This window comes from Neolamprologus multifasciatus, chromosome 4, assembly GCF_963576455.1.
Source record: "Neolamprologus multifasciatus chromosome 4, fNeoMul1.2, whole genome shotgun sequence".
NCBI classification, from domain to species: Eukaryota; Metazoa; Chordata; class Actinopteri; order Cichliformes; family Cichlidae; genus Neolamprologus; species Neolamprologus multifasciatus.
The window spans coordinates 19,475,235-19,500,847 of NC_140442.1; the positions used below are offsets into that span (position 1 = coordinate 19,475,235).

Below are 25,613 nucleotides of genomic sequence, written 5' to 3' on the forward strand. Positions count from 1 at the left end.
AGCTTCTTCTTCTTGGTTGGCCACCAATGTTAAGGGGCATTACCGCCCCCTGGCTCACATTTCAGTGGACATTTAGATGAGAAAATATATATTTAACACATTTAAGGAAAATACTAATAAAATAAAAATAAACAAAATAAATGTTTATTAAGCAATTTTGATAGGAAATTGCTTCATTTTAGAAATGTTTTGCTCTTTTTGCTCTATAAAATAGTTGGGTTTTTTTTTTTTAGAATCATTCATCTCTCACGACTAAAAACCCACTTATTCAATCTTGCCTTTCCCTCTAGTTAATATTTCTTTTATGATTTTATATCATGCACTTTTATGCTCATTTAAATTCTTGTTTGCTCTGTACCTGTTGCTTTCCTATGTATCAGTGACAGCTACCTGCTTGCATACTTAGTACTTGCTTTGGTCCTATTTCTATTATCCTCCTCCTATTCTCTATCTTACTTGTTAAGCACCTTGGCATACCCTTGGTTTTTAAGTGTGCTTTATAAATAAAGTTTATTATTATTATTATTATTATTATTATTATTATTATTATTATTATTATTATTATTATTATTATTATCTAAGCAGTAGGATTTACATTTTCAATCAAACAAATTAAGTTTGAGTGAAAATGTACATTTTTTCACTCCCTGGTCAACTGACTCAGTAAATCGAATGACTCAAAAGCGATTCACTTTGGTGAGTTACTCATTAAAACTCGATTCAGTAAAAAGACTCAAATTTACCATCACTACTGTGGATCGTCGTTGATCGTCAGCGTATAGCGGTTGCTAGGTAACGGCACGTTGCCGTCATCAAGGATGTAGGCGGGGCTTAGCGCTAGAATGCCTTTGATCCTTTGATCCTTTGACGTCTCAAACCCCCTAAATACAGGGTTAGTTACCAGTTCAGTTTAGTAAGAAGCATTAGTGTTTCACAGCCAAACGCAACAGTTTACAGAAAACGCCTGAAAATATAAACATGAATTCTTCCAGTCAAATTAGGGAAACTATAAAAGACAAAATTAGGGACTTCTTTATTACTATGACAGACGAACAGTGGGGTGCACTGAAAACAGGGTGCCCAGATGAAAACACCATGCGGTCACTTGGCAGCATTACATCATCCGTGATTCACATCGGCTTAACGGAACTCATGGCAATGATCAAGGACTGTGAGGGTGGTTTCGGCCAAGGGCAGGGTGTCAACTTGGGGGAGAAATCGGAGCACTGTGCATGTTGCCCCAATTCATGCACCCAGCAACTGAATCATGAGGGGCCAAAAGATGCACCAGTGCCTGAGCCCACCAAGGACTCCACAAAGGAGTGTGACTTGTGCGAGGCTCAGCCCTCTGCACCTTGTGATGATGTGACAGTGGAAGCTCCACTGTCAGAGGAACAGTTGCTTGTTAAAGAGCTCATAAAGGCAGTAATCACACATGCCTCAAGAGAGGCAAATGTGTCGCCATCCGATGAGATTCAGCAGGGTCTCTTCATAGCTCTGTGGGCGAAACTTAAAGAAAAAACTCTAAATATTAAAAAAAAGAGGATCAAAAGTCTTGAAAAGGCAATTTTCAAAGACATTACAAAGGTACTGGGTATTACACCTAACCTTGTTATCATTGCGTTGGCTGTAGCTTCGCCGTACCAACAAGTGGTGATTTCGATATTCAAAGACCACCTGTTCCGAAAGAAGCGAAACCTACTTACAAGGTTTTTCGCATGGTGTGGAAAAACAGAGGACGATGAAGAACAGCTACCAGAAACTGACAATATCTCCCAGACACTTTTGAACGAATTTAAAGATATTATGTTTCCAATACCGGGAGAAAAATCATCATCTGGAGTTACTGGCAGATCTTGCGATGCTGACAAAAATGAGTATGTGAGCGCACTTATTCATGGTGTACTCTCACACGCTGAAAAAACGTCCCGCTACAAACCTTCAGCTAAACTACACAAGCTGCTCTTTGATAACGTGGTGTCTGATGTCAACATCAAAGACCTGTATGTAGATGAAAAAAAATTAAAAGGTCTCGATAAGGCCATTTACCAAGAGCTCCAAACACTTTGCAAAGAAAAACCTTTGTTAAAGTTACTGAATGACAGGAACCCCTTAATGCGCAGGGTGACGGTTCATACAATTAAAAATCACTTGATCGAATCGTTGCAGAATCCAGCCCTTAGGGCAGCTGGAGAGGTTCAAAAATACAAGTATTCTGCAGAAATGTGTATTGAGGACTTGGTGAAGCAAGTTGTCGAAAATGCAGACTCACCCTGCTCTTCTGAAAAAGCTGATACCATCGCCAAACAGCTGTTCAGTAAAGTCTGGCCTCGAATCAAAAGGATTCCAATCCCCGCTGTACATGTGATATTCCTCAGTAATATGGTGTACAATTCTCTCATAGAGAAGTGGAAAGACCCAGATGTAATACTGACATTCATGGCATTAGACCACAGATATGTTTACGAGCTCATTATTAGGGTCTTCAAAGAGCATGCTGTAACCATATTAGAAAGTGAACCTTTCATCGGAAACTTCTTTTCCTCTGTGGGTCGAGCTGTAGGATTCGCACACGCACAAAACAAAATTAATATTTAGAGTCAATCCTGATGGATTGACTCTAAATATTTCTTTAAATTTATTTGGACAGTTTAAGTGTATTAGTTGACATCAAAGTGACTCTTTAAATTGGCTAACAACAAACGATTCAAACAAGCTAATTTATTTCACATTCAATGAGTAACTTTAAAAATCCCACGACCGGTCGAGGCAGATGGCCGTCCCTCACTGAGCCTGGTTCTGCCGGAGGTTTCTTGCTTTTAAAAGAAAGTTTTTCCTCCCAACTGTCGCCGAGTGCTTGCTCAGAGGGAATTGTCATATTATTGGGGTTTTATTTATTTTTTGTCAACTAATACACAACTCAGGGCTCGCAAAATCGTCCCGGATCTAGCGATATCTCCGGTCGGGCGACCAAAATCTATCTCAGCCCCGCCCGTCGGGTTATCATATAGCCGACGGGCGATTTTGCGAGCCCTGTGATCTTATTGGGCATTCCAAATTGATTTTTTTTATTCATTAATAAAGTCCTAAAAAGATTATATTTTGAATATTGCATGTTTTCATTGTCACACAAATGTGTACATTTTCAACCTACTGAACACGTGTGTTTGTCTTCTATTCAAAATCAAACATTTTAGTAGCAACCACAGCTAGACTGGCCATCGGGCATACCGGGCATCTGCTGGCGATTTTTTGTTTTTATGGGCCGATCTTTTTTTTTTTTTTTTTTGGAAACTTTATGAATGAAAGGTGTTGGATTGGCCAATTGGTCATGATCAACTCTGGGCTGGACCAATTACAGCCGAGGAGGTCGGATGCACCCTCCCCCTTGTTTAGCAATTTTATAGGCCATCCATCGGCTTTGTTACTTCGGAAAAATGGCTTAAACAATTTCCACGACGTAATCCGATAACAACCGATCTCTTTACCCGTCGGCCTCCCCTGGCTGTCATGCAACAGGTGTTGTGCCAAAAAGTGATTGCCTGCCAAAAACTGATTTCCAATGTTTGCGTGTATTTTTTATGTGTAATATCTATGTTGGTAAATAGACTTCGGTGAACAGCGTTTACAAAGGGGCTATATATGGAATTAAAAAATTATCTGTTTTTTCAAGTATCTTTACAACTCTGTGTTATTGTACTTACATTATAACCAATCCGGTCCTTTATCCCCACTTTAAATATTTTTACAGAACTATTGTAATATTTGAGCCATTTCTGCTGTCCAACTACTTCTTACAAAATACATTTTTAATGTTAATTAGACTTTTTTTTAACGGCATAAATAAAGGTTATATAAAAGTCACTGCCAAAGACTGATTGCGGCTTCTACCTTGTTACACTAATGTTGTTTGTAGCTCAATATGACTTCATGTCATCCATGAAGGATGCATTTGACATATGTTTCACATATTATAGCCCAACAAGTTACTTATAGCAATTTAAATACGAGCAATCACTTTTTGGCAAATACCGGAAATCAGTTTTTGGCAGACAATCACTTTTTGGCACAAAAAGTGATTGTCTGCCAGTATTATTAACTGCAATTATTAACTATTGCAGTTAATAATACAACAATTTCTTGCCATTTTTTGTGTTTCGTTTTATCGCTGTGTTACTGAGTTCAATTGAAAGCCTGCATGCGCTAGTACCGCTTCCCACAAGTTCCCAGAATCCTTTGCGGTTTTACCCCTGAATGACGTCTCATTTTTGGTGGGCCGGTCTCTAGTCAATGCCGGGCCGATTTTTTGTCCCAGTCCAGCCCTGGTAGCAACCATTGTATTAAAACATGGCAGATGTTTTACTCTGATTACACAAACTTTATGTAGGAGTAGTTTATAGATAAGAGGTATTTATTTGTAAATTTGACCTCTGACCTCACAGAGATACAGGATGACAGGATATGTGATATTAGAATCCACATATATTGGTATATAATCTCCTAAATGTTGCCAATAGCAGTAAGGAACATAGCTCTAAATAACATTATCATCTTTTTGACCCTCACTATAGTTTGTATGATAAGTCAGAACAAAAGGTCGGAGGTCAAATGCGGCATTAAATCCTAATGCGGTACATTCCTATGTTGACAATACACACCACACTTGTAAGAAAGTTATAAGTTAAATTATAAGGCTTTTTATAAGGTGTTTCTCTATGAAAGCAGTTAAGATCAATATGCAAATACATAGGGCAGCAACTGGGGGACCCCAGAGTGCAAGCCCACCCTCAGTATATTGGGGTCTGGAATAAAACTAGAATTAATTAAAAATGTGTAATTAATTATTTAAAAAGACAGAGCATTTTAAACTAAGTCAATGTATATTTTAATTACTTATTTATATATCTAGTGAACTATTTCCTGACATATTCAGTTATTTTGCTACTCATCAGCAGCAGTGCTGTGCATCCTGCAAATTTTGTTATCGAGTAAATTAAGAGCAGTATTGCAGATACCAATACTTTTAACCTATAAAGGGAGCTTATGTAGGGGAGAGCAGTGTGTTATTATTTATGAGCTGAATCATCGTACATTTGCCAAGTTCGAAACACATTTTCATGAACACCAACACAACAATGTTGTAATTTTAACAACTCACAGTAATATACTAGTTAACACAGTTTTCTTGTGTATTGATACTGTGGATTTTTAGAGACCTGAAAAGTAAATGTGCTGTCTTTAAAGGAGTTTGGGTCAGCTTCTGTTGTGTAAGTTTGTTATAGGCTATAAAGACTTGGAATGAGAATGTTTTTTAATAAAAAAAACAAGATTCAATTAAATTATCAACAAAAATTTAATGGACTCTTTGCTGGCTGAAACTCACCGTGCGTGATCACCTGTAATGTAAAGACAGACATGTGACCATTCTGTATCTGCAGGTGAATCAGTGAAGCTACATAAACATTTACATTAGCATAGCTTTCCAGCCATCATCGAAAACCCGATAAGAACACAGTGGGGGGGGGTCGCTTGACATTCTAACTTTAAACCGAGGATTTTAAAAGTGTTTGGTGTAGGTTAAAGCAGTGCACTAGTAGGCTACATGTTTGACATCCACCACACAACTGTCACTGAATCACAACAACTGTGGATTAGTGATGCACGAATCATGAACGAATCGTTCAATACTCGAGAATCACTGTACTGACTCATGAATCATGATTCATAAGCTCAACTGACTCACTGACTCATCCCTGTTGCTGTTAGCAGCAATATATCTAGCTTATAATTAAAATTGTGGAGAAAAACACAACATCCAGTATCTTAACAAAAAAATTTCTGCTCTGAACTGGAAGAAAAAACCCTGAGTAGAAGCTCACATCAAGACAATAGCTCCTCGGTTCACAGTAGCATCGCTGTGCTAACATGCTAACAGCACATTTGAGCTACTCACCCCCTCCCTTCCTGTGCTGAATCGTAAGCGTAAGCGAATCACTCAGGAATCACTCACCCCCTACCTCCTGGCTCACAGCTTCTTCTTCTTGGTTGGCCACCAATGTTAAGGGGCATTACCGCCCCCTGGCTCACATTTCAGTGGACATTTAGATGAGAAAATATATATTTAACACATTTAAGGAAAATACTAATAAAATAAAAATAAACAAAATAAATGTTTATTAAGCAATTTTGATAGGAAATTGCTTCATTTTAGAAATGTTTTGCTCTTTTTGCTCTATAAAATAGTTGGGGTTTTTTTTTTAGAATCATTCATCTCTCACGACTAAAAACCCACTTATTCAATCTTGCCTTTCCCTCTAGTTAATATTTCTTTTATGATTTTATATCATGCACTTTTATGCTCATTTAAATTCTTGTTTGCTCTGTACCTGTTGCTTTCCTATGTATCAGTGACAGCTACCTGCTTGCATACTTAGTACTTGCTTTGGTCCTATTTCTATTATCCTCCTCCTATTCTCTATCTTACTTGTTAAGCACCTTGGCATACCCTTGGTTTTTAAGTGTGCTTTATAAATAAAGTTTATTATTATTATTATTATTATTATTATTATTATTATTATTATTATTATTATTATCTAAGCAGTAGGATTTACATTTTCAATCAAACAAATTAAGTTTGAGTGAAAATGTACATTTTTTCACTCCCTGGTCAACTGACTCAGTGAATCGAATGACTCAAAAGCGATTCACTTTGGTGAGTTACTCATTAAAACTCGATTCAGTAAAAAGACTCAAATTTACCATCACTACTGTGGATCGTCGTTGATCGTCAGCGTATAGCGGTTGCTAGGTAACGGCACGTTGCCGTCATCAAGGATGTAGGCGGGGCTTAGCGCTAGAATGCCTTTGATCCTTTGATCCTTTGACGTCTCAAACCCCCTAAATACAGGGTTAGTTACCAGTTCAGTTTAGTAAGAAGCATTAGTGTTTCACAGCCAAACGCAACAGTTTACAGAAAACGCCTGAAAATATAAACATGAATTCTTCCAGTCAAATTAGGGAAACTATAAAAGACAAAATTAGGGACTTCTTTATTACTATGACAGACGAACAGTGGGGTGCACTGAAAACAGGGTGCCCAGATGAAAACACCATGCGGTCACTTGGCAGCATTACATCATCCGTGATTCACATCGGCTTAACGGAACTCATGGCAATGATCAAGGACTGTGAGGGTGGTTTCGGCCAAGGGCAGGGTGTCAACTTGGGGGAGAAATCGGAGCACTGTGCATGTTGCCCCAATTCATGCACCCAGCAACTGAATCATGAGGGGCCAAAAGATGCACCAGTGCCTGAGCCCACCAAGGACTCCACAAAGGAGTGTGACTTGTGCGAGGCTCAGCCCTCTGCACCTTGTGATGATGTGACAGTGGAAGCTCCACTGTCAGAGGAACAGTTGCTTGTTAAAGAGCTCATAAAGGCAGTAATCACACATGCCTCAAGAGAGGCAAATGTGTCGCCATCCGATGAGATTCAGCAGGGTCTCTTCATAGCTCTGTGGGCGAAACTTAAAGAAAAAACTCTAAATATTAAAAAAAAGAGGATCAAAAGTCTTGAAAAGGCAATTTTCAAAGACATTACAAAGGTACTGGGTATTACACCTAACCTTGTTATCATTGCGTTGGCTGTAGCTTCGCCGTACCAACAAGTGGTGATTTCGATATTCAAAGACCACCTGTTCCGAAAGAAGCGAAACCTACTTACAAGGTTTTTCGCATGGTGTGGAAAAACAGAGGACGATGAAGAACAGCTACCAGAAACTGACAATATCTCCCAGACACTTTTGAACGAATTTAAAGATATTATGTTTCCAATACCGGGAGAAAAATCATCATCTGGAGTTACTGGCAGATCTTGCGATGCTGACAAAAATGAGTATGTGAGCGCACTTATTCATGGTGTACTCTCACACGCTGAAAAAACGTCCCGCTACAAACCTTCAGCTAAACTACACAAGCTGCTCTTTGATAACGTGGTGTCTGATGTCAACATCAAAGACCTGTATGTAGATGAAAAAAAATTAAAAGGTCTCGATAAGGCCATTTACCAAGAGCTCCAAACACTTTGCAAAGAAAAACCTTTGTTAAAGTTACTGAATGACAGGAACCCCTTAATGCGCAGGGTGACGGTTCATACAATTAAAAATCACTTGATCGAATCGTTGCAGAATCCAGCCCTTAGGGCAGCTGGAGAGGTTCAAAAATACAAGTATTCTGCAGAAATGTGTATTGAGGACTTGGTGAAGCAAGTTGTCGAAAATGCAGACTCACCCTGCTCTTCTGAAAAAGCTGATACCATCGCCAAACAGCTGTTCAGTAAAGTCTGGCCTCGAATCAAAAGGATTCCAATCCCCGCTGTACATGTGATATTCCTCAGTAATATGGTGTACAATTCTCTCATAGAGAAGTGGAAAGACCCAGATGTAATACTGACATTCATGGCATTAGACCACAGATATGTTTACGAGCTCATTATTAGGGTCTTCAAAGAGCATGCTGTAACCATATTAGAAAGTGAACCTTTCATCGGAAACTTCTTTTCCTCTGTGGGTCGAGCTGTAGGATTCGCACACGCACAAAACAAAATTAATATTTAGAGTCAATCCTGATGGATTGACTCTAAATATTTCTTTAAATTTATTTGGACAGTTTAAGTGTATTAGTTGACATCAAAGTGACTCTTTAAATTGGCTAACAACAAACGATTCAAACAAGCTAATTTATTTCACATTCAATGAGTAACTTTAAAAATCCCACGACCGGTCGAGGCAGATGGCCGTCCCTCACTGAGCCTGGTTCTGCCGGAGGTTTCTTGCTTTTAAAAGAAAGTTTTTCCTCCCCACTGTCGCCGAGTGCTTGCTCAGAGGGAATTGTCATATTATTGGGGTTTTATTTATTTTTTGTCAACTAATACACAACTCAGGGCTCGCAAAATCGTCCCGGATCTAGCGATATCTCCGGTCGGGCGACCAAAATCTATCTCAGCCCCGCCCGTCGGGTTATCATATAGCAGACGGGCGATTTTGCGAGCCCTGTGATCTTATTGGGCATTCCAAATTGATTTTTTTTATTCATTAATAAAGTCCTAAAAAGATTATATTTTGAATATTGCATGTTTTCATTGTCACACAAATGTGTACATTTTCAACCTACTGAACACGTGTGTTTGTCTTCTATTCAAAATCAAACATTTTAGTAGCAACCACAGCTAGACTGGCCATCGGGCATACCGGGCATCTGCCCGGTGGGCCGCTGGCGATTTTTTGTTTTTATGGGCCGATCTTTTTTTTTTTTTTTTTTGGAAACTTTATGAATGAAAGGTGTTGGATTGGCCAATTGGTCATGATCAACTCTGGGCTGGACCAATTACAGCCGAGGAGGTCGGATGCACCCTCCCCCTTGTTTAGCAATTTTATAGGCCATCCATCGGCTTTGTTACTTCGGAAACATGGCTTAAACAATTTCCACGACGTAATCCGATAACAACCGATCTCTTTACCCGTCGGCCTCCCCTGGCTGTCATGCAACAGGTGTTGTGCCAAAAAGTGATTGCCTGCCAAAAACTGATTTCCAATGTTTGCGTGTATTTTTTATGTGTAATATCTATGTTGGTAAATAGACTTCGGTGAACAGCGTTTACAAAGGGGCTATATATGGAATTAAAAAATTATCTGTTTTTTCAAGTATCTTTACAACTCTGTGTTATTGTACTTACATTATAACCAATCCGGTCCTTTATCCCCACTTTAAATATTTTTACAGAACTATTGTAATATTTGAGCCATTTCTGCTGTCCAACTACTTCTTACAAAATACATTTTTAATGTTAATTAGACTTTTTTTTAACGGCATAAATAAAGGTTATATAAAAGTCACTGCCAAAGACTGATTGCGGCTTCTACCTTGTTACACTAATGTTGTTTGTAGCTCAATATGACTTCATGTCATCCATGAAGGATGCATTTGACATATGTTTCACATATTATAGCCCAACAAGTTACTTATAGCAATTTAAATACGAGCAATCACTTTTTGGCAAATACCGGAAATCAGTTTTTGGCAGACAATCGCTTTTTGGCACAAAAAGTGATTGTCTGCCAGTATTATTAACTGCAATTATTAACTATTGCAGTTAATAATACAACAATTTCTTGCCATTTTTTGTGTTTCGTTTTATCGCTGTGTTACTGAGTTCAATTGAAAGCCTGCATGCGCTAGTACCGCTTCCCACAAGTTCCCAGAATCCTTTGCGGTTTTACCCCTGAATGACGTCTCATTTTTGGTGGGCCGGTCTCTAGTCAATGCCGGGCCGATTTTTTGTCCCAGTCCAGCCCTGGTAGCAACCATTGTATTAAAACATGGCAGATGTTTTACTCTGATTACACAAACTTTATGTAGGAGTAGTTTATAGATAAGAGGTATTTATTTGTAAATTTGACCTCTGACCTCACAGAGATACAGGATGACAGGATATGTGATATTAGAATCCACATATATTGGTATATAATCTCCTAAATGTTGCCAATAGCAGTAAGGAACATAGCTCTAAATAACATTATCATCTTTTTGACCCTCACTATAGTTTGTATGATAAGTCAGAACAAAAGGTCGGAGGTCAAATGCGGCATTAAATCCTAATGCGGTACATTCCTATGTTGACAATACACACCACACTTGTAAGAAAGTTATAAGTTAAATTATAAGGCTTTTTATAAGGTGTTTCTCTATGAAAGCAGTTAAGATCAATATGCAAATACATAGGGCAGCAACTGGGGGACCCCAGAGTGCAAGCCCACCCTCAGTATATTGGGGTCTGGAATAAAACTAGAATTAATTAAAAATGTGTAATTAATTATTTAAAAAGACAGAGCATTTTAAACTAAGTCAATGTATATTTTAATTACTTATTTATATATCTAGTGAACTATTTCCTGACATATTCAGTTATTTTGCTACTCATCAGCAGCAGTGCTGTGCATCCTGCAAATTTTGTTATCGAGTAAATTAAGAGCAGTATTGCAGATACCAATACTTTTAACCTATAAAGGGAGCTTATGTAGGGGAGAGCAGTGTGTTATTATTTATGAGCTGAATCATCGTACATTTGCCAAGTTCGAAACACATTTTCATGAACACCAACACAACAATGTTGTAATTTTAACAACTCACAGTAATATACTAGTTAACACAGTTTTCTTGTGTATTGATACTGTGGATTTTTAGAGACCTGAAAAGTAAATGTGCTGTCTTTAAAGGAGTTTGGGTCAGCTTCTGTTGTGCAAGTTTGTTATAGGCTATAAAGACTTGGAATGAGAATGTTTTTTAATAAAAAAAACAAGATTCAATTAAATTATCAACAAAAATTTAATGGACTCTTTGCTGGCTGAAACTCACCGTGCGTGATCACCTGTAATGTAAAGACAGACATGTGACCATTCTGTATCTGCAGGTGAATCAGTGAAGCTACATAAACATTTACATTAGCATAGCTTTCCAGCCATCATCGAAAACCCGATAAGAACACAGGGGGGGGGGGGGGGGGGGGGTCGCTTGACATTCTAACTTTAAACCGAGGATTTTAAAAGTGTTTGGTGTAGGTTAAAGCAGTGCACTAGTAGGCTACATGTTTGACATCCACCACACAACTGTCACTGAATCACAACAACTGTGGATTAGTGATGCACGAATCATGAACGAATCGTTCAATACTCGAGAATCACTGTACTGACTCATGAATCATGATTCATAAGCTCAACTGACTCACTGACTCATCCCTGTTGCTGTTAGCAGCAATATATCTAGCTTATAATTAAAATTGTGGAGAAAAACACAACATCCAGTATCTTAACAAAAAAATTTCTGCTCTGAACTGGAAGAAAAAACCCTGAGTAGAAGCTCACATCAAGACAATAGCTCCTCGGTTCACAGTAGCATCGCTGTGCTAACATGCTAACAGCACATTTGAGCTACTCACCCCCTCCCTTCCTGTGCTGAATCGTAAGCGTAAGCGAATCACTCAGGAATCACTCACCCCCTACCTCCTGGCTCACAGCTTCTTCTTCTTGGTTGGCCACCAATGTTAAGGGGCATTACCGCCCCCTGGCTCACATTTCAGTGGACATTTAGATGAGAAAATATATATTTAACACATTTAAGGAAAATACTAATAAAATAAAAATAAACAAAATAAATGTTTATTAAGCAATTTTGATAGGAAATTGCTTCATTTTAGAAATGTTTTGCTCTTTTTGCTCTATAAAATAGTTGGGTTTTTTTTTTTTTAGAATCATTCATCTCTCACGACTAAAAACCCACTTATTCAATCTTGCCTTTCCCTCTAGTTAATATTTCTTTTATGATTTTATATCATGCACTTTTATGCTCATTTAAATTCTTGTTTGCTCTGTACCTGTTGCTTTCCTATGTATCAGTGACAGCTACCTGCTTGCATACTTAGTACTTGCTTTGGTCCTATTTCTATTATCCTCCTCCTATTCTCTATCTTACTTGTTAAGCACCTTGGCATACCCTTGGTTTTTAAGTGTGCTTTATAAATAAAGTTTATTATTATTATTATTATTATTATTATTATTATTATTATTATTATTATTATTATTATTATTATTATCTAAGCAGTAGGATTTACATTTTCAATCAAACAAATTAAGTTTGAGTGAAAATGTACATTTTTTCACTCCCTGGTCAACTGACTCAGTAAATCGAATGACTCAAAAGCGATTCACTTTGGTGAGTTACTCATTAAAACTCGATTCAGTAAAAAGACTCAAATTTACCATCACTACTGTGGATCGTCGTTGATCGTCAGCGTATAGCGGTTGCTAGGTAACGGCACGTTGCCGTCATCAAGGATGTAGGCGGGGCTTAGCGCTAGAATGCCTTTGATCCTTTGATCCTTTGACGTCTCAAACCCCCTAAATACAGGGTTAGTTACCAGTTCAGTTTAGTAAGAAGCATTAGTGTTTCACAGCCAAACGCAACAGTTTACAGAAAACGCCTGAAAATATAAACATGAATTCTTCCAGTCAAATTAGGGAAACTATAAAAGACAAAATTAGGGACTTCTTTATTACTATGACAGACGAACAGTGGGGTGCACTGAAAACAGGGTGCCCAGATGAAAACACCATGCGGTCACTTGGCAGCATTACATCATCCGTGATTCACATCGGCTTAACGGAACTCATGGCAATGATCAAGGACTGTGAGGGTGGTTTCGGCCAAGGGCAGGGTGTCAACTTGGGGGAGAAATCGGAGCACTGTGCATGTTGCCCCAATTCATGCACCCAGCAACTGAATCATGAGGGGCCAAAAGATGCACCAGTGCCTGAGCCCACCAAGGACTCCACAAAGGAGTGTGACTTGTGCGAGGCTCAGCCCTCTGCACCTTGTGATGATGTGACAGTGGAAGCTCCACTGTCAGAGGAACAGTTGCTTGTTAAAGAGCTCATAAAGGCAGTAATCACACATGCCTCAAGAGAGGCAAATGTGTCGCCATCCGATGAGATTCAGCAGGGTCTCTTCATAGCTCTGTGGGCGAAACTTAAAGAAAAAACTCTAAATATTAAAAAAAAGAGGATCAAAAGTCTTGAAAAGGCAATTTTCAAAGACATTACAAAGGTACTGGGTATTACACCTAACCTTGTTATCATTGCGTTGGCTGTAGCTTCGCCGTACCAACAAGTGGTGATTTCGATATTCAAAGACCACCTGTTCCGAAAGAAGCGAAACCTACTTACAAGGTTTTTCGCATGGTGTGGAAAAACAGAGGACGATGAAGAACAGCTACCAGAAACTGACAATATCTCCCAGACACTTTTGAACGAATTTAAAGATATTATGTTTCCAATACCGGGAGAAAAATCATCATCTGGAGTTACTGGCAGATCTTGCGATGCTGACAAAAATGAGTATGTGAGCGCACTTATTCATGGTGTACTCTCACACGCTGAAAAAACGTCCCGCTACAAACCTTCAGCTAAACTACACAAGCTGCTCTTTGATAACGTGGTGTCTGATGTCAACATCAAAGACCTGTATGTAGATGAAAAAAATTAAAAGGTCTCGATAAGGCCATTTACCAAGAGCTCCAAACACTTTGCAAAGAAAAACCTTTGTTAAAGTTACTGAATGACAGGAACCCCTTAATGCGCAGGGTGACGGTTCATACAATTAAAAATCACTTGATCGAATCGTTGCAGAATCCAGCCCTTAGGGCAGCTGGAGAGGTTCAAAAATACAAGTATTCTGCAGAAATGTGTATTGAGGACTTGGTGAAGCAAGTTGTCGAAAATGCAGACTCACCCTGCTCTTCTGAAAAAGCTGATACCATCGCCAAACAGCTGTTCAGTAAAGTCTGGCCTCGAATCAAAAGGATTCCAATCCCCGCTGTACATGTGATATTCCTCAGTAATATGGTGTACAATTCTCTCATAGAGAAGTGGAAAGACCCAGATGTAATACTGACATTCATGGCATTAGACCACAGATATGTTTACGAGCTCATTATTAGGGTCTTCAAAGAGCATGCTGTAACCATATTAGAAAGTGAACCTTTCATCGGAAACTTCTTTTCCTCTGTGGGTCGAGCTGTAGGATTCGCACACGCACAAAACAAAATTAATATTTAGAGTCAATCCTGATGGATTGACTCTAAATATTTCTTTAAATTTATTTGGACAGTTTAAGTGTATTAGTTGACATCAAAGTGACTCTTTAAATTGGCTAACAACAAACGATTCAAACAAGCTAATTTATTTCACATTCAATGAGTAACTTTAAAAATCCCACGACCGGTCGAGGCAGATGGCCGTCCCTCACTGAGCCTGGTTCTGCCGGAGGTTTCTTGCTTTTAAAAGAAAGTTTTTCCTCCCAACTGTCGCCGAGTGCTTGCTCAGAGGGAATTGTCATATTATTGGGGTTTTATTTATTTTTTGTCAACTAATACACAACTCAGGGCTCGCAAAATCGTCCCGGATCTAGCGATATCTCCGGTCGGGCGACCAAAATCTATCTCAGCCCCGCCCGTCGGGTTATCATATAGCCGACGGGCGATTTTGCGAGCCCTGTGATCTTATTGGGCATTCCAAATTGATTTTTTTTATTCATTAATAAAGTCCTAAAAAGATTATATTTTGAATATTGCATGTTTTCATTGTCACACAAATGTGTACATTTTCAACCTACTGAACACGTGTGTTTGTCTTCTATTCAAAATCAAACATTTTAGTAGCAACCACAGCTAGACTGGCCATCGGGCATACCGGGCATCTGCTGGCGATTTTTTGTTTTTATGGGCCGATCTTTTTTTTTTTTTTTTTTGGAAACTTTATGAATGAAAGGTGTTGGATTGGCCAATTGGTCATGATCAACTCTGGGCTGGACCAATTACAGCCGAGGAGGTCGGATGCACCCTCCCCCTTGTTTAGCAATTTTATAGGCCATCCATCGGCTTTGTTACTTCGGAAAAATGGCTTAAACAATTTCCACGACGTAATCCGATAACAACCGATCTCTTTACCCGTCGGCCTCCCCTGGCTGTCATGCAACAGGTGTTGTGCCAAAAAGTGATTGCCTGCCAAAAACTGATTTCCAATGTTTGCGTGTATTTTTTATGTGTAATATCTATGTTGGTAAATAGACTTCGGTGAACAGCGTTTACAAAGGGGCTATATATGGAATTAAAAAATTATCTGTTTTTTCAAGTATCTTTACAACTCTGTGTTATTGTACTTACATTATAACCAATCCGGTCCTTTATCCCCACTTTAAATATTTTTACAGAACTATTGTAATATTTGAGCCATTTCTGCTGTCCAACTACTTCTTACAAAATACATTTTTAATGTTAATTAGACTTTTTTTTAACGGCATAAATAAAGGTTATATAAAAGTCACTGCCAAAGACTGATTGCGGCTTCTACCTTGTTACACTAATGTTGTTTGTAGCTCAATATGACTTCATGTCATCCATGAAGGATGCATTTGACATATGTTTCACATATTATAGCCCAACAAGTTACTTATAGCAATTTAAATACGAGCAATCACTTTTTGGCAAATACCGGAAATCAGTTTTTGGCAGACAATCACTTTTTGGCACAAAAAGTGATTGTCTGCCAGTATTATTAACTGCAATTATTAACTATTGCAGTTAATAATACAACAATTTCTTGCCATTTTTTGTGTTTCGTTTTATCGCTGTGTTACTGAGTTCAATTGAAAGCCTGCATGCGCTAGTACCGCTTCCCACAAGTTCCCAGAATCCTTTGCGGTTTTACCCCTGAATGACGTCTCATTTTTGGTGGGCCGGTCTCTAGTCAATGCCGGGCCGATTTTTTGTCCCAGTCCAGCCCTGGTAGCAACCATTGTATTAAAACATGGCAGATGTTTTACTCTGATTACACAAACTTTATGTAGGAGTAGTTTATAGATAAGAGGTATTTATTTGTAAATTTGACCTCTGACCTCACAGAGATACAGGATGACAGGATATGTGATATTAGAATCCACATATATTGGTATATAATCTCCTAAATGTTGCCAATAGCAGTAAGGAACATAGCTCTAAATAACATTATCATCTTTTTGACCCTCACTATAGTCTGTATGATAAGTCAGAACAAAAGGTCGGAGGTCAAATGCGGCATTAAATCCTAATGCGGTACATTCCTATGTTGACAATACACACCACACTTGTAAGAAAGTTATAAGTTAAATTATAAGGCTTTTTATAAGGTGTTTCTCTATGAAAGCAGTTAAGATCAATATGCAAATACATAGGGCAGCAACTGGGGGACCCCAGAGTGCAAGCCCACCCTCAGTATATTGGGGTCTGGAATAAAACTAGAATTAATTAAAAATGTGTAATTAATTATTTAAAAAGACAGAGCATTTTAAACTAAGTCAATGTATATTTTAATTACTTATTTATATATCTAGTGAACTATTTCCTGACATATTCAGTTATTTTGCTACTCATCAGCAGCAGTGCTGTGCATCCTGCAAATTTTGTTATCGAGTAAATTAAGAGCAGTATTGCAGATACCGATACTTTTAACCTATAAAGGGAGCTTATGTAGGGGAGAGCAGTGTGTTATTATTTATGAGCTGAATCATCGTACATTTGCCAAGTTCGGAACACATTTTCATGAACACCAACACAACAATGTTGTAATTTTAACAACTCACAGTAATATACTAGTTAACACAGTTTTCTTGTGTATTGATACTGTGGATTTTTAGAGACCTGAAAAGTAAATGTGCTGTCTTTAAAGGAGTTTGGGTCAGCTTCTGTTGTGTAAGTTTGTTATAGGCTATAAAGACTTGGAATGAGAATGTTTTTTAATAAAAAAAACAAGATTCAATTAAATTATCAACAAAAATTTAATGGACTCTTTGCTGGCTGAAACTCACCGTGCGTGATCACCTGTAATGTAAAGACAGACATGTGACCATTCTGTATCTGCAGGTGAATCAGTGAAGCTACATAAACATTTACATTAGCATAGCTTTCCAGCCATCATCGAAAACCCGATAAGAACACAGTGGGGGGGTCGCTTGACATTCTAACTTTAAACCGAGGATTTTAAAAGTGTTTGGTGTAGGTTAAAGCAGTGCACTAGTAGGCTACATGTTTGACATCCACCACACAACTGTCACTGAATCACAACAACTGTGGATTAGTGATGCACGAATCATGAACGAATCGTTCAATACTCGAGAATCACTGTACTGACTCATGAATCATGATTCATAAGCTCAACTGACTCACTGACTCATCCCTGTTGCTGTTAGCAGCAATATATCTAGCTTATAATTAAAATTGTGGAGAAAAACACAACATCCAGTATCTTAACAAAAAAATTTCTGCTCTGAACTGGAAGAAAAAACCCTGAGTAGAAGCTCACATCAAGACAATAGCTCCTCGGTTCACAGTAGCATCGCTGTGCTAACATGCTAACAGCACATTTGAGCTACTCACCCCCTCCCTTCCTGTGCTGAATCGTAAGCGTAAGCGAATCACTCAGGAATCACTCACCCCCTACCTCCTGGCTCACAGCTTCTTCTTCTTGGTTGGCCACCAATGTTAAGGGGCATTACCGCCCCCTGGCTCACATTTCAGTGGACATTTAGATGAGAAAATATATATTTAACACATTTAAGGAAAATACTAATAAAATAAAAATAAACAAAATAAATGTTTATTAAGCAATTTTGATAGGAAATTGCTTCATTTTAGAAATGTTTTGCTCTTTTTGCTCTATAAAATAGTTGGGTTTTTTTTTTTTAGAATCATTCATCTCTCACGACTAAAAACCCACTTATTCAATCTTGCCTTTCCCTCTAGTTAATATTTCTTTTATGATTTTATATCATGCACTTTTATGCTCATTTAAGTTCTTGTTTGCTCTGTACCTGTTGCTTTCCTATGTATCAGTGACAGCTACCTGCTTGCATACTTAGTACTTGCTTTGGTCCTATTTCTATTATCCTCCTCCTATTCTCTATCTTACTTGTTAAGCACCTTGGCATACCCTTGGTTTTTAAGTGTGCTTTATAAATAAAGTTTATTATTATTATTATTATTATTATTATTATTATCTAAGCAGTAGGATTTACATTTTCAATCAAACAAATTAAGTTTGAGTGAAAATGTACATTTTTTCACTCCCTGGTCAACTGACTCAGTGAATCGAATGACTCAAAAGCGATTCACTTTGGTGAGTTACTCATTAAAACTCGATTCAGTAAAAAGACTCAAATTTACCATCACTACTGTGGATCGTCGTTGATCGTCAGCGTATAGCGGTTGCTAGGTAACGGCACGTTGCCGTCATCAAGGATGTAGGCGGGGCTTAGCGCTAGAATGCCTTTGATCCTTTGACGTCTCAAACCCCCTAAATACAGGGTTAGTTACCAGTTCAGTTTAGTAAGAAGCATTAGTGTTTCACAGCCAAACGCAACAGTTTACAGAAAACGCCTGAAAATATAAACATGAATTCTTCCAGTCAAATTAGGGAAACTATAAAAGACAAAATTAGGGACTTCTTTATTACTATGACAGACGAACAGTGGGGTGCACTGAAAACAGGGTGCCCAGATGAAAACACCATGCGGTCACTTGGCAGCATTACATCATCCGTGATTCACATCGGCTTAACGGAACTCATGGCAATGATCAAGGACTGTGAGGGTGGTTTCGGCCAAGGGCAGGGTGTCAACTTGGGGGAGAAATCGGAGCACTGTGCATGTTGCCCCAATTCATGCACCCAGCAACTGAATCATGAGGGGCCAAAAGATGCACCAGTGCCTGAGCCCACCAAGGACTCCACAAAGGAGTGTGACTTGTGCGAGGCTCAGCCCTCTGCACCTTGTGATGATGTGACAGTGGAAGCTCCACTGTCAGAGGAACAGTTGCTTGTTAAAGAGCTCATAAAGGCAGTAATCACACATGCCTCAAGAGAGGCAAATGTGTCGCCATCCGATGAGATTCAGCAGGGTCTCTTCATAGCTCTGTGGGCGAAACTTAAAGAAAAAACTCTAAATATTAAAAAAAAGAGGATCAAAAGTCTTGAAAAGGCAATTTTCAAAGACATTACAAAGGTACTGGGTATTACACCTAACCTTGTTATCATTGCGTTGGCTGTAGCTTCGCCGTACCAACAAGTGGTGATTTCGATATTCAAAGACCACCTGTTCCGAAAAAAGCAAAACCTACTTACAAGGTTTTTCGCATGGTGTGGAAAAACAGAGGACGATGAAGAACAGCTACCAGAAACTGACAATATCTCCCAGACACTTTTGAACGAATTTAAAGATATTATGTTTCCAATACCGGGAGAAAAATCATCATCTGGAGTTACTGGCAGATCTTGCGATGCTGACAAAAATGAGTATGTGAGCGCACTTATTCATGGTGTACTCTCACACGCTGAAAAAACGTCCCGCTACAAACCTTCAGCTAAACTACACAAGCTGCTCTTTGACAACGTGGTGTCTGATGTCAACATCAAAGACCTGTATGTAGATGAAAAAAAATTAAAAGGTCTCGATAAGGCCATTTACCAAGAGCTCCAAACACTTTGCAAAGAAAAACCTTTGTTAAAGTTACTGAATGACAGGAACCCCTTAATGCGCAGGGTGACGGTTCATACAATTAAAAATCACTTGATCGAATCGTTGCAGAATCCAGCCCTTAGGGCAGCTGGAGAGGTTCAAAAATACAAGTATTCTGCAGAAATGTGTATTGAGGACTTGGTGAAGCAAGTTGTCGAAAATGCAGACTCACCCTGCTCTTCTGAAAAAGCTGATACCATCGCCAAACAGCTGTTCAGTAAAGTCTGGCCTCGAATCAAAAGGATTCCAATCCCCGCTGTACATGTGATATTCCTCAGTAATATGGTGTACAATTCTCTCATAGAGAAGTGGAAAGACCCAGATGTAATACTGACATTCATGGCATTAGACCACAGATATGTTTACGAGCTCATTATTAGGGTCTTCAAAGAGCATGCTGTAACCATATTAGAAAGTGAACCTTTCATCGGAAACTTCTTTTCCTCTGTGGGTCGAGCTGTAGGATTCGCACACGCACAAAACAAAATTAATATTTAGAGTCAATCCTGATGGATTGACTCTAAATGTTTCTTTAAATTTATTTGGACAGTTTAAGTGTATTAGTTGACATCAAAGTGACTCTTTAAATTGGCTAACAACAAACGATTCAAACAAGCTAATTTATTTCACATCCAATGAGTAACTTTAAAAATCCCACGACCGGTCGAGGCAGATGGCCGTCCCTCACTGAGCCTGGTTCTGCTGGAGGTTTCTTGCTTTTAAAAGAAAGTTTTTCCTCCCCACTGTCGCCGAGTGCTTGCTCAGAGGGAATTGTCATATTATTGGGGTTTTATTTATTTTTTGTCAACTAATACACAACTCAGGGCTCGCAAAATCGTCCCGGATCTAGCGATATCTCCGGTCGGGCGACCAAAATCTATCTCAGCCCCGCCCGTCGGGTTATCATATAGCCGACGGGCGATTTTGCGAGCCCTGTGATCTTATTGGGCATTCCAAATTGATTTTTTTATTCATTAATAAAGTCCTAAAAAGATTATATTTTGAATATTGCATGTTTTCATTGTCACACAAATGTGTACATTTTCAGCCTAGACTGAACACGTGTGTTTGTCTTCTATTCAAAATCAAACATTTTAGTAGCAACCATTGTATTAAAACATGGCAGATGTTTTACTCTGATTACACAAACTTTATGTAGGAGTAGTTCATAGATAAGAGGTATTTATTTGTAAATTTGACCTCTGACCTCACAGAGATACAGGATGACAGGATATGTGATATTAGAATCCACATATATTGGTATATAATCTCCTAAATGTTGCCAATAGCAGTAAGGAACATAGCTCTAAATAACATTATCATCTTTTTGACCCTCACTATAGTCTGTATGACAAGTCAGAACAAAAGGTTGGAGGTCAAATGTGGCATTAAATCCTAATGCGGTACATTCTTATGTTGACAATACACACCACACTTGTAAGAAAGTTATAAGTTAAATTATAAGGCTTTTTATAAGGTGTTTCTCTATGAAAGCAGTTAAGATCAATATGCAAATACATAGGGCAGCAACTGGGGGACCCCAGAGTGCAAGCCCACCCTCAGTATATTGGGGTCTGGAATAAAACTAGAATGAATTAAAAATGTGTAATTAATTATTTAAAAATAGAAATACAGAGCATTTTAAACTAAGTCAATGTATATTTTAATTACTTATTTATATATCTAGTGAACTATTTCCTGACATATTCAGTTATTTTGCTACTCATCAGCAGCAGTGCTGTGCATCCTGCAAATTTCGTTATCGAGTAAATTAAGAGCAGTATTGCAGATACCGATACTTTTAACCTATAAAGGGAGCTTATGTAGAGAAGAGCAGTGTGTTATTATTTATGAGCTGAATCATCGTACATTTGCCAAGTTCGGAACACATTTTCATGAACACCAACACAACAATGTTGTAATTTTAACAACTCACAGTAATATACTAGTTAACACAGTTTTCTTGTGTATTGATACTGTGGATTTTTAGAGACCTGAAATGTAAATGTGCTGTCTTTAAAGGAGTTTGGGTCAGCTTCTGTTGTGTAAGTTTGTTATAGGCTATAAAGACTTGGAATGAGAATGTTTTTTAATAAAAACGAGCTTTTAAAAATGCACAGTTCAGTGGGATATAGTGGGATTAGATTGGCTGTGTCTCGGTGTAATCTGTAGACCTGCGACAGACTGGCGGTCTGTCATTGTGCAATTGCAGAATAAATGGATGGATGGATGGATGGACAATGGGATACATGCTGAACTTTGAGGATAGAAACAAAGTATCAATCCAGTTGTGTTCGTATTGATCCAATTATGAAACCATAGATCATATTAAAGGGTTAGAACCTTCCCAGGAGTGTCCAGCCTACTAAAATTACTCCAAGAGTGCAGCAATGACTCATCCAGGAGGCCACAAAAGAACCAGAACAACATTGAATAGAATAGAATAGAATAGAATAGAATTCAACTTTATTGTCATTGCACATGCACAGGTACAGGGCAACGAAATGCAGTTTGCATCCATACAGAAGTGCTTTAGCCATGATATAGATATATTACAATATATATTAGCAATAATATAGATATGTAAGTATATTACAGAAATGGGTCTATTATGGTATGTTATAATGTACACGGTATGAAGTATGTTATGAATATTCTATAACTGTAAGTATGTACAGGCTGTAGTGAGTACAAGCTATGTACAGGCTATGAACAGGATATAAATATGAAATAAAAAAAACTATACAGAAATCTGAGATATACAGTTATACAGAAATGTGAACTATGCAAGTTATAAACAGTTGTAGGATTAAAAATTATCGTATGTACAGAATGATTATTTACACAGAGCTATACAGTAGTGCAGTTAAGATAAGTGAGACATGTGGATAATTTCTACAGAGGCTGTATAAAGTGCTAGTGGTTGTGAGAGGTGGTTCAGTCCATGTTATTATTGTGTGTTTGAGGGTACAGTTGTGCATTGTGTGTGTGTGTGTGTAGGTGGTTGTGGGTGTGTGTATGTTCAGTCCATGAGTTTAATGTGGGTCAGATGTCAGGAGGCAGAGTTTGACAGCTGTGGGGAAGAAGCATTGACTGTAGAAAAGATGGACGACGCGACCCCGCCTCCTACCATTGTGCAAAAATGAAGCCAAAATACCCCGCTTGTGGAGGCTGTGATCTTGCAAATTTGGAGCCAGAGTCTGCGCAGTAGTGACTTGAGGTGGAGCGACTGTGTAACGCTCCCGCCCACACACCCGCTGGACGTGACCGCAAACACGCCCCCCTACACTTTTTACGTAGCCCGGCTGCTCGAGTTTTTTTTGCTGGTTTACCGCTACTTTGTATTTACCTTAAATTGTTTATTTAAGGTAAATACAACCATGTCACTGTTATAAAAAAGACACACAGCTTATCATCTTATAGTTCTAAAATCGCTCTGTTGTTAATTCGTTAGCTAGATTAGCCGCTAGCATATACACTGTGTTAGAGGCTTGTTGCTAGCTAGTTAGCGATGCTACACACCTGCTACTCTAATAGTCTGTGTTATTGAAGGATTCAGCACTTCTTGTGTTTTTTTAAATCCATTTTTAGACAGCGACGAGATCAGCTGCACACTCTACAGAGGCCCAGATTTACTGTTAATATCAAAAATATAATGCTGTCCTTTGAGATTTTAACATAAGACTGAGTGTAATGGATCTAAAACTGTTTAAATCTCTACAGCCTGGTAACATGGAGACTTTAAAAACATCAGCAGAACGTTTCAGTAGTGTAGTCTGATTTGTTCTTTTCATTTAATAATAGTCCATATTATATCAACAGCTACATTCACCCTGGAGAGAAACTAGTGAGGGAGACCATTAGGACCAAGCTGGGTTTCCTGGGTCCAGAGGTTTGGAGAAACTTCTTCCCTTTCTTTCATCACAGCTGTCCTGTGCCATTAGTTCTGTTGACCCGCTGTAAGAGGCATCATTTAAGAAACACCAGGAAGACTGAAGCTCATGGCATTGATCAAGCAGGACTCATGATCTTCACCAGCAGCTCCCTCACAGGGAAATCTTCAGGACATAAGTCCGCCCCAGGAGATGGATAAACCCAGCATTTCATCAACACTGTGATGAGACCTTTGGTTTGTGTAATGTTATAAATACTCAGATACTCCCCAGAGGCTCCGGACTTTTACATAAAGATATTATATTCAGTCCTGTAGAAAGTTATATATTTAAAAATATGTGAGCCTCTCTGGTTACTCTGGTATGAATAACTCTGAATCACTTCATGGTAAATAACACACTATCTGCAAAAAACTGTGAAAGAATTCCAGATGACACGTTTGTAGTTCAACATACAAGTGACGACCTTTGACCTTCATCAGGTTTTATTTAATTGTGTTAGAGAAAACCTCATATGCTCTTCGTGCAGCTGAGTACATCAAGTGTTTAAAACGGAAGCTGTGCAGGTCTGAGATCAGCAGCGTTGTGAAACACCAAACTGAGGTCCTGTTAATGACTGAAAACATGCTGTTGTTTGCACATATTTAATATTCAACTCTGCACAGGAGCTGAAGCAGGGTGCAGCCTGTTGCTTTTACAGTATAATACTTGTAATAAAAGTACAGTAACAGTAATTAGTGACTGAGCAGCCCGGGGCGTTTCTCTTGATTTCTTTAGTAAATTGACTATGTGCACGTTAGCATATGCTACTTCCGGTGCGGAAACTCCTGTGGGGAGCTTTGTTTCCGGTGTCCTATTCACGCCCTGTTTACGGTCCAAAACAAGTTAAGCAAATGAATGAATCAAGCGGCGATTTACATTTCTATACATGTCTTGGGCATTTACCCAATATATCTGTAAATGATGTTCATCGACTTGTCAATATTTTTACCCGCGCCTCAGGGCAAAAGAGAAAAGTGATTCAAATGTTATATTTCTCAGCTGTCCCTCATTTATCGCGGGTGTTAAGTTCTAAAAATAACCAGCGATAGGTGAAATCAAGTAGCCAATTTTATTTTTTGACGGTGCAAAACGTTTCGTGGACATACAGTACTGGACTTCAGAGTTACACTGCTAGCCATCGATGCAGCGATTCTGTACTGTACAGGAGAGACGTCACGGAGGAGATCGTCTGCAGCGATCAGGACGCAGGACACAATGTGATGTAAAAAAATAAGCATGCAAACTTGCACTAAAAAAGCTGCGAAACAGCCAGGTGAAAGGTGAACCGCGTTATAGCGAGGGAATTTTGAAGGTAAGTCACAACATACCCTTGTAAATACTAATGTATAGAAACCCTTACCAGCAATCATTCATTTTTTGTGTGGCTTTTTTTTTCACGGTTTGTTAACATGCTGTGTAGGTGTGTACTTGACTAGCTGATATCGACATAATGGGAAACATCTGGTTTGACTATTGTTCACCTGTAGTTTGAATGCTGAACATTTACCTGTTTAAATCATAAGAC

General features: G+C 38.6%; 1 protein-coding gene across 1 annotated transcript; it reads left to right on the forward strand.

Annotated features, from left to right (window-relative positions):
• The first annotated feature begins 18,919 nt into the window (after positions 1-18,919).
• On the forward strand, positions 18,920-25,000 carry LOC146520317 (uncharacterized). Its single transcript, XM_085155938.1, has one exon. It carries the CDS (start codon positions 19,032-19,034, stop codon positions 20,649-20,651), a length of 1,620 nt encoding a protein of 539 aa, XP_085012064.1. The 5' UTR covers positions 18,920-19,031; the 3' UTR covers positions 20,652-25,000.
• Positions 25,001-25,613: the final 613 nt, after the last annotated feature.

Bases quoted from the DNA above. Each gene is read 5' to 3' on its own strand.
- LOC146520317 (XM_085155938.1), top strand. From the start codon at position 19,032: ATGAATTCTTCCAGTCAAATTAGGGAAACTATAAAAGACAAAATTAGG.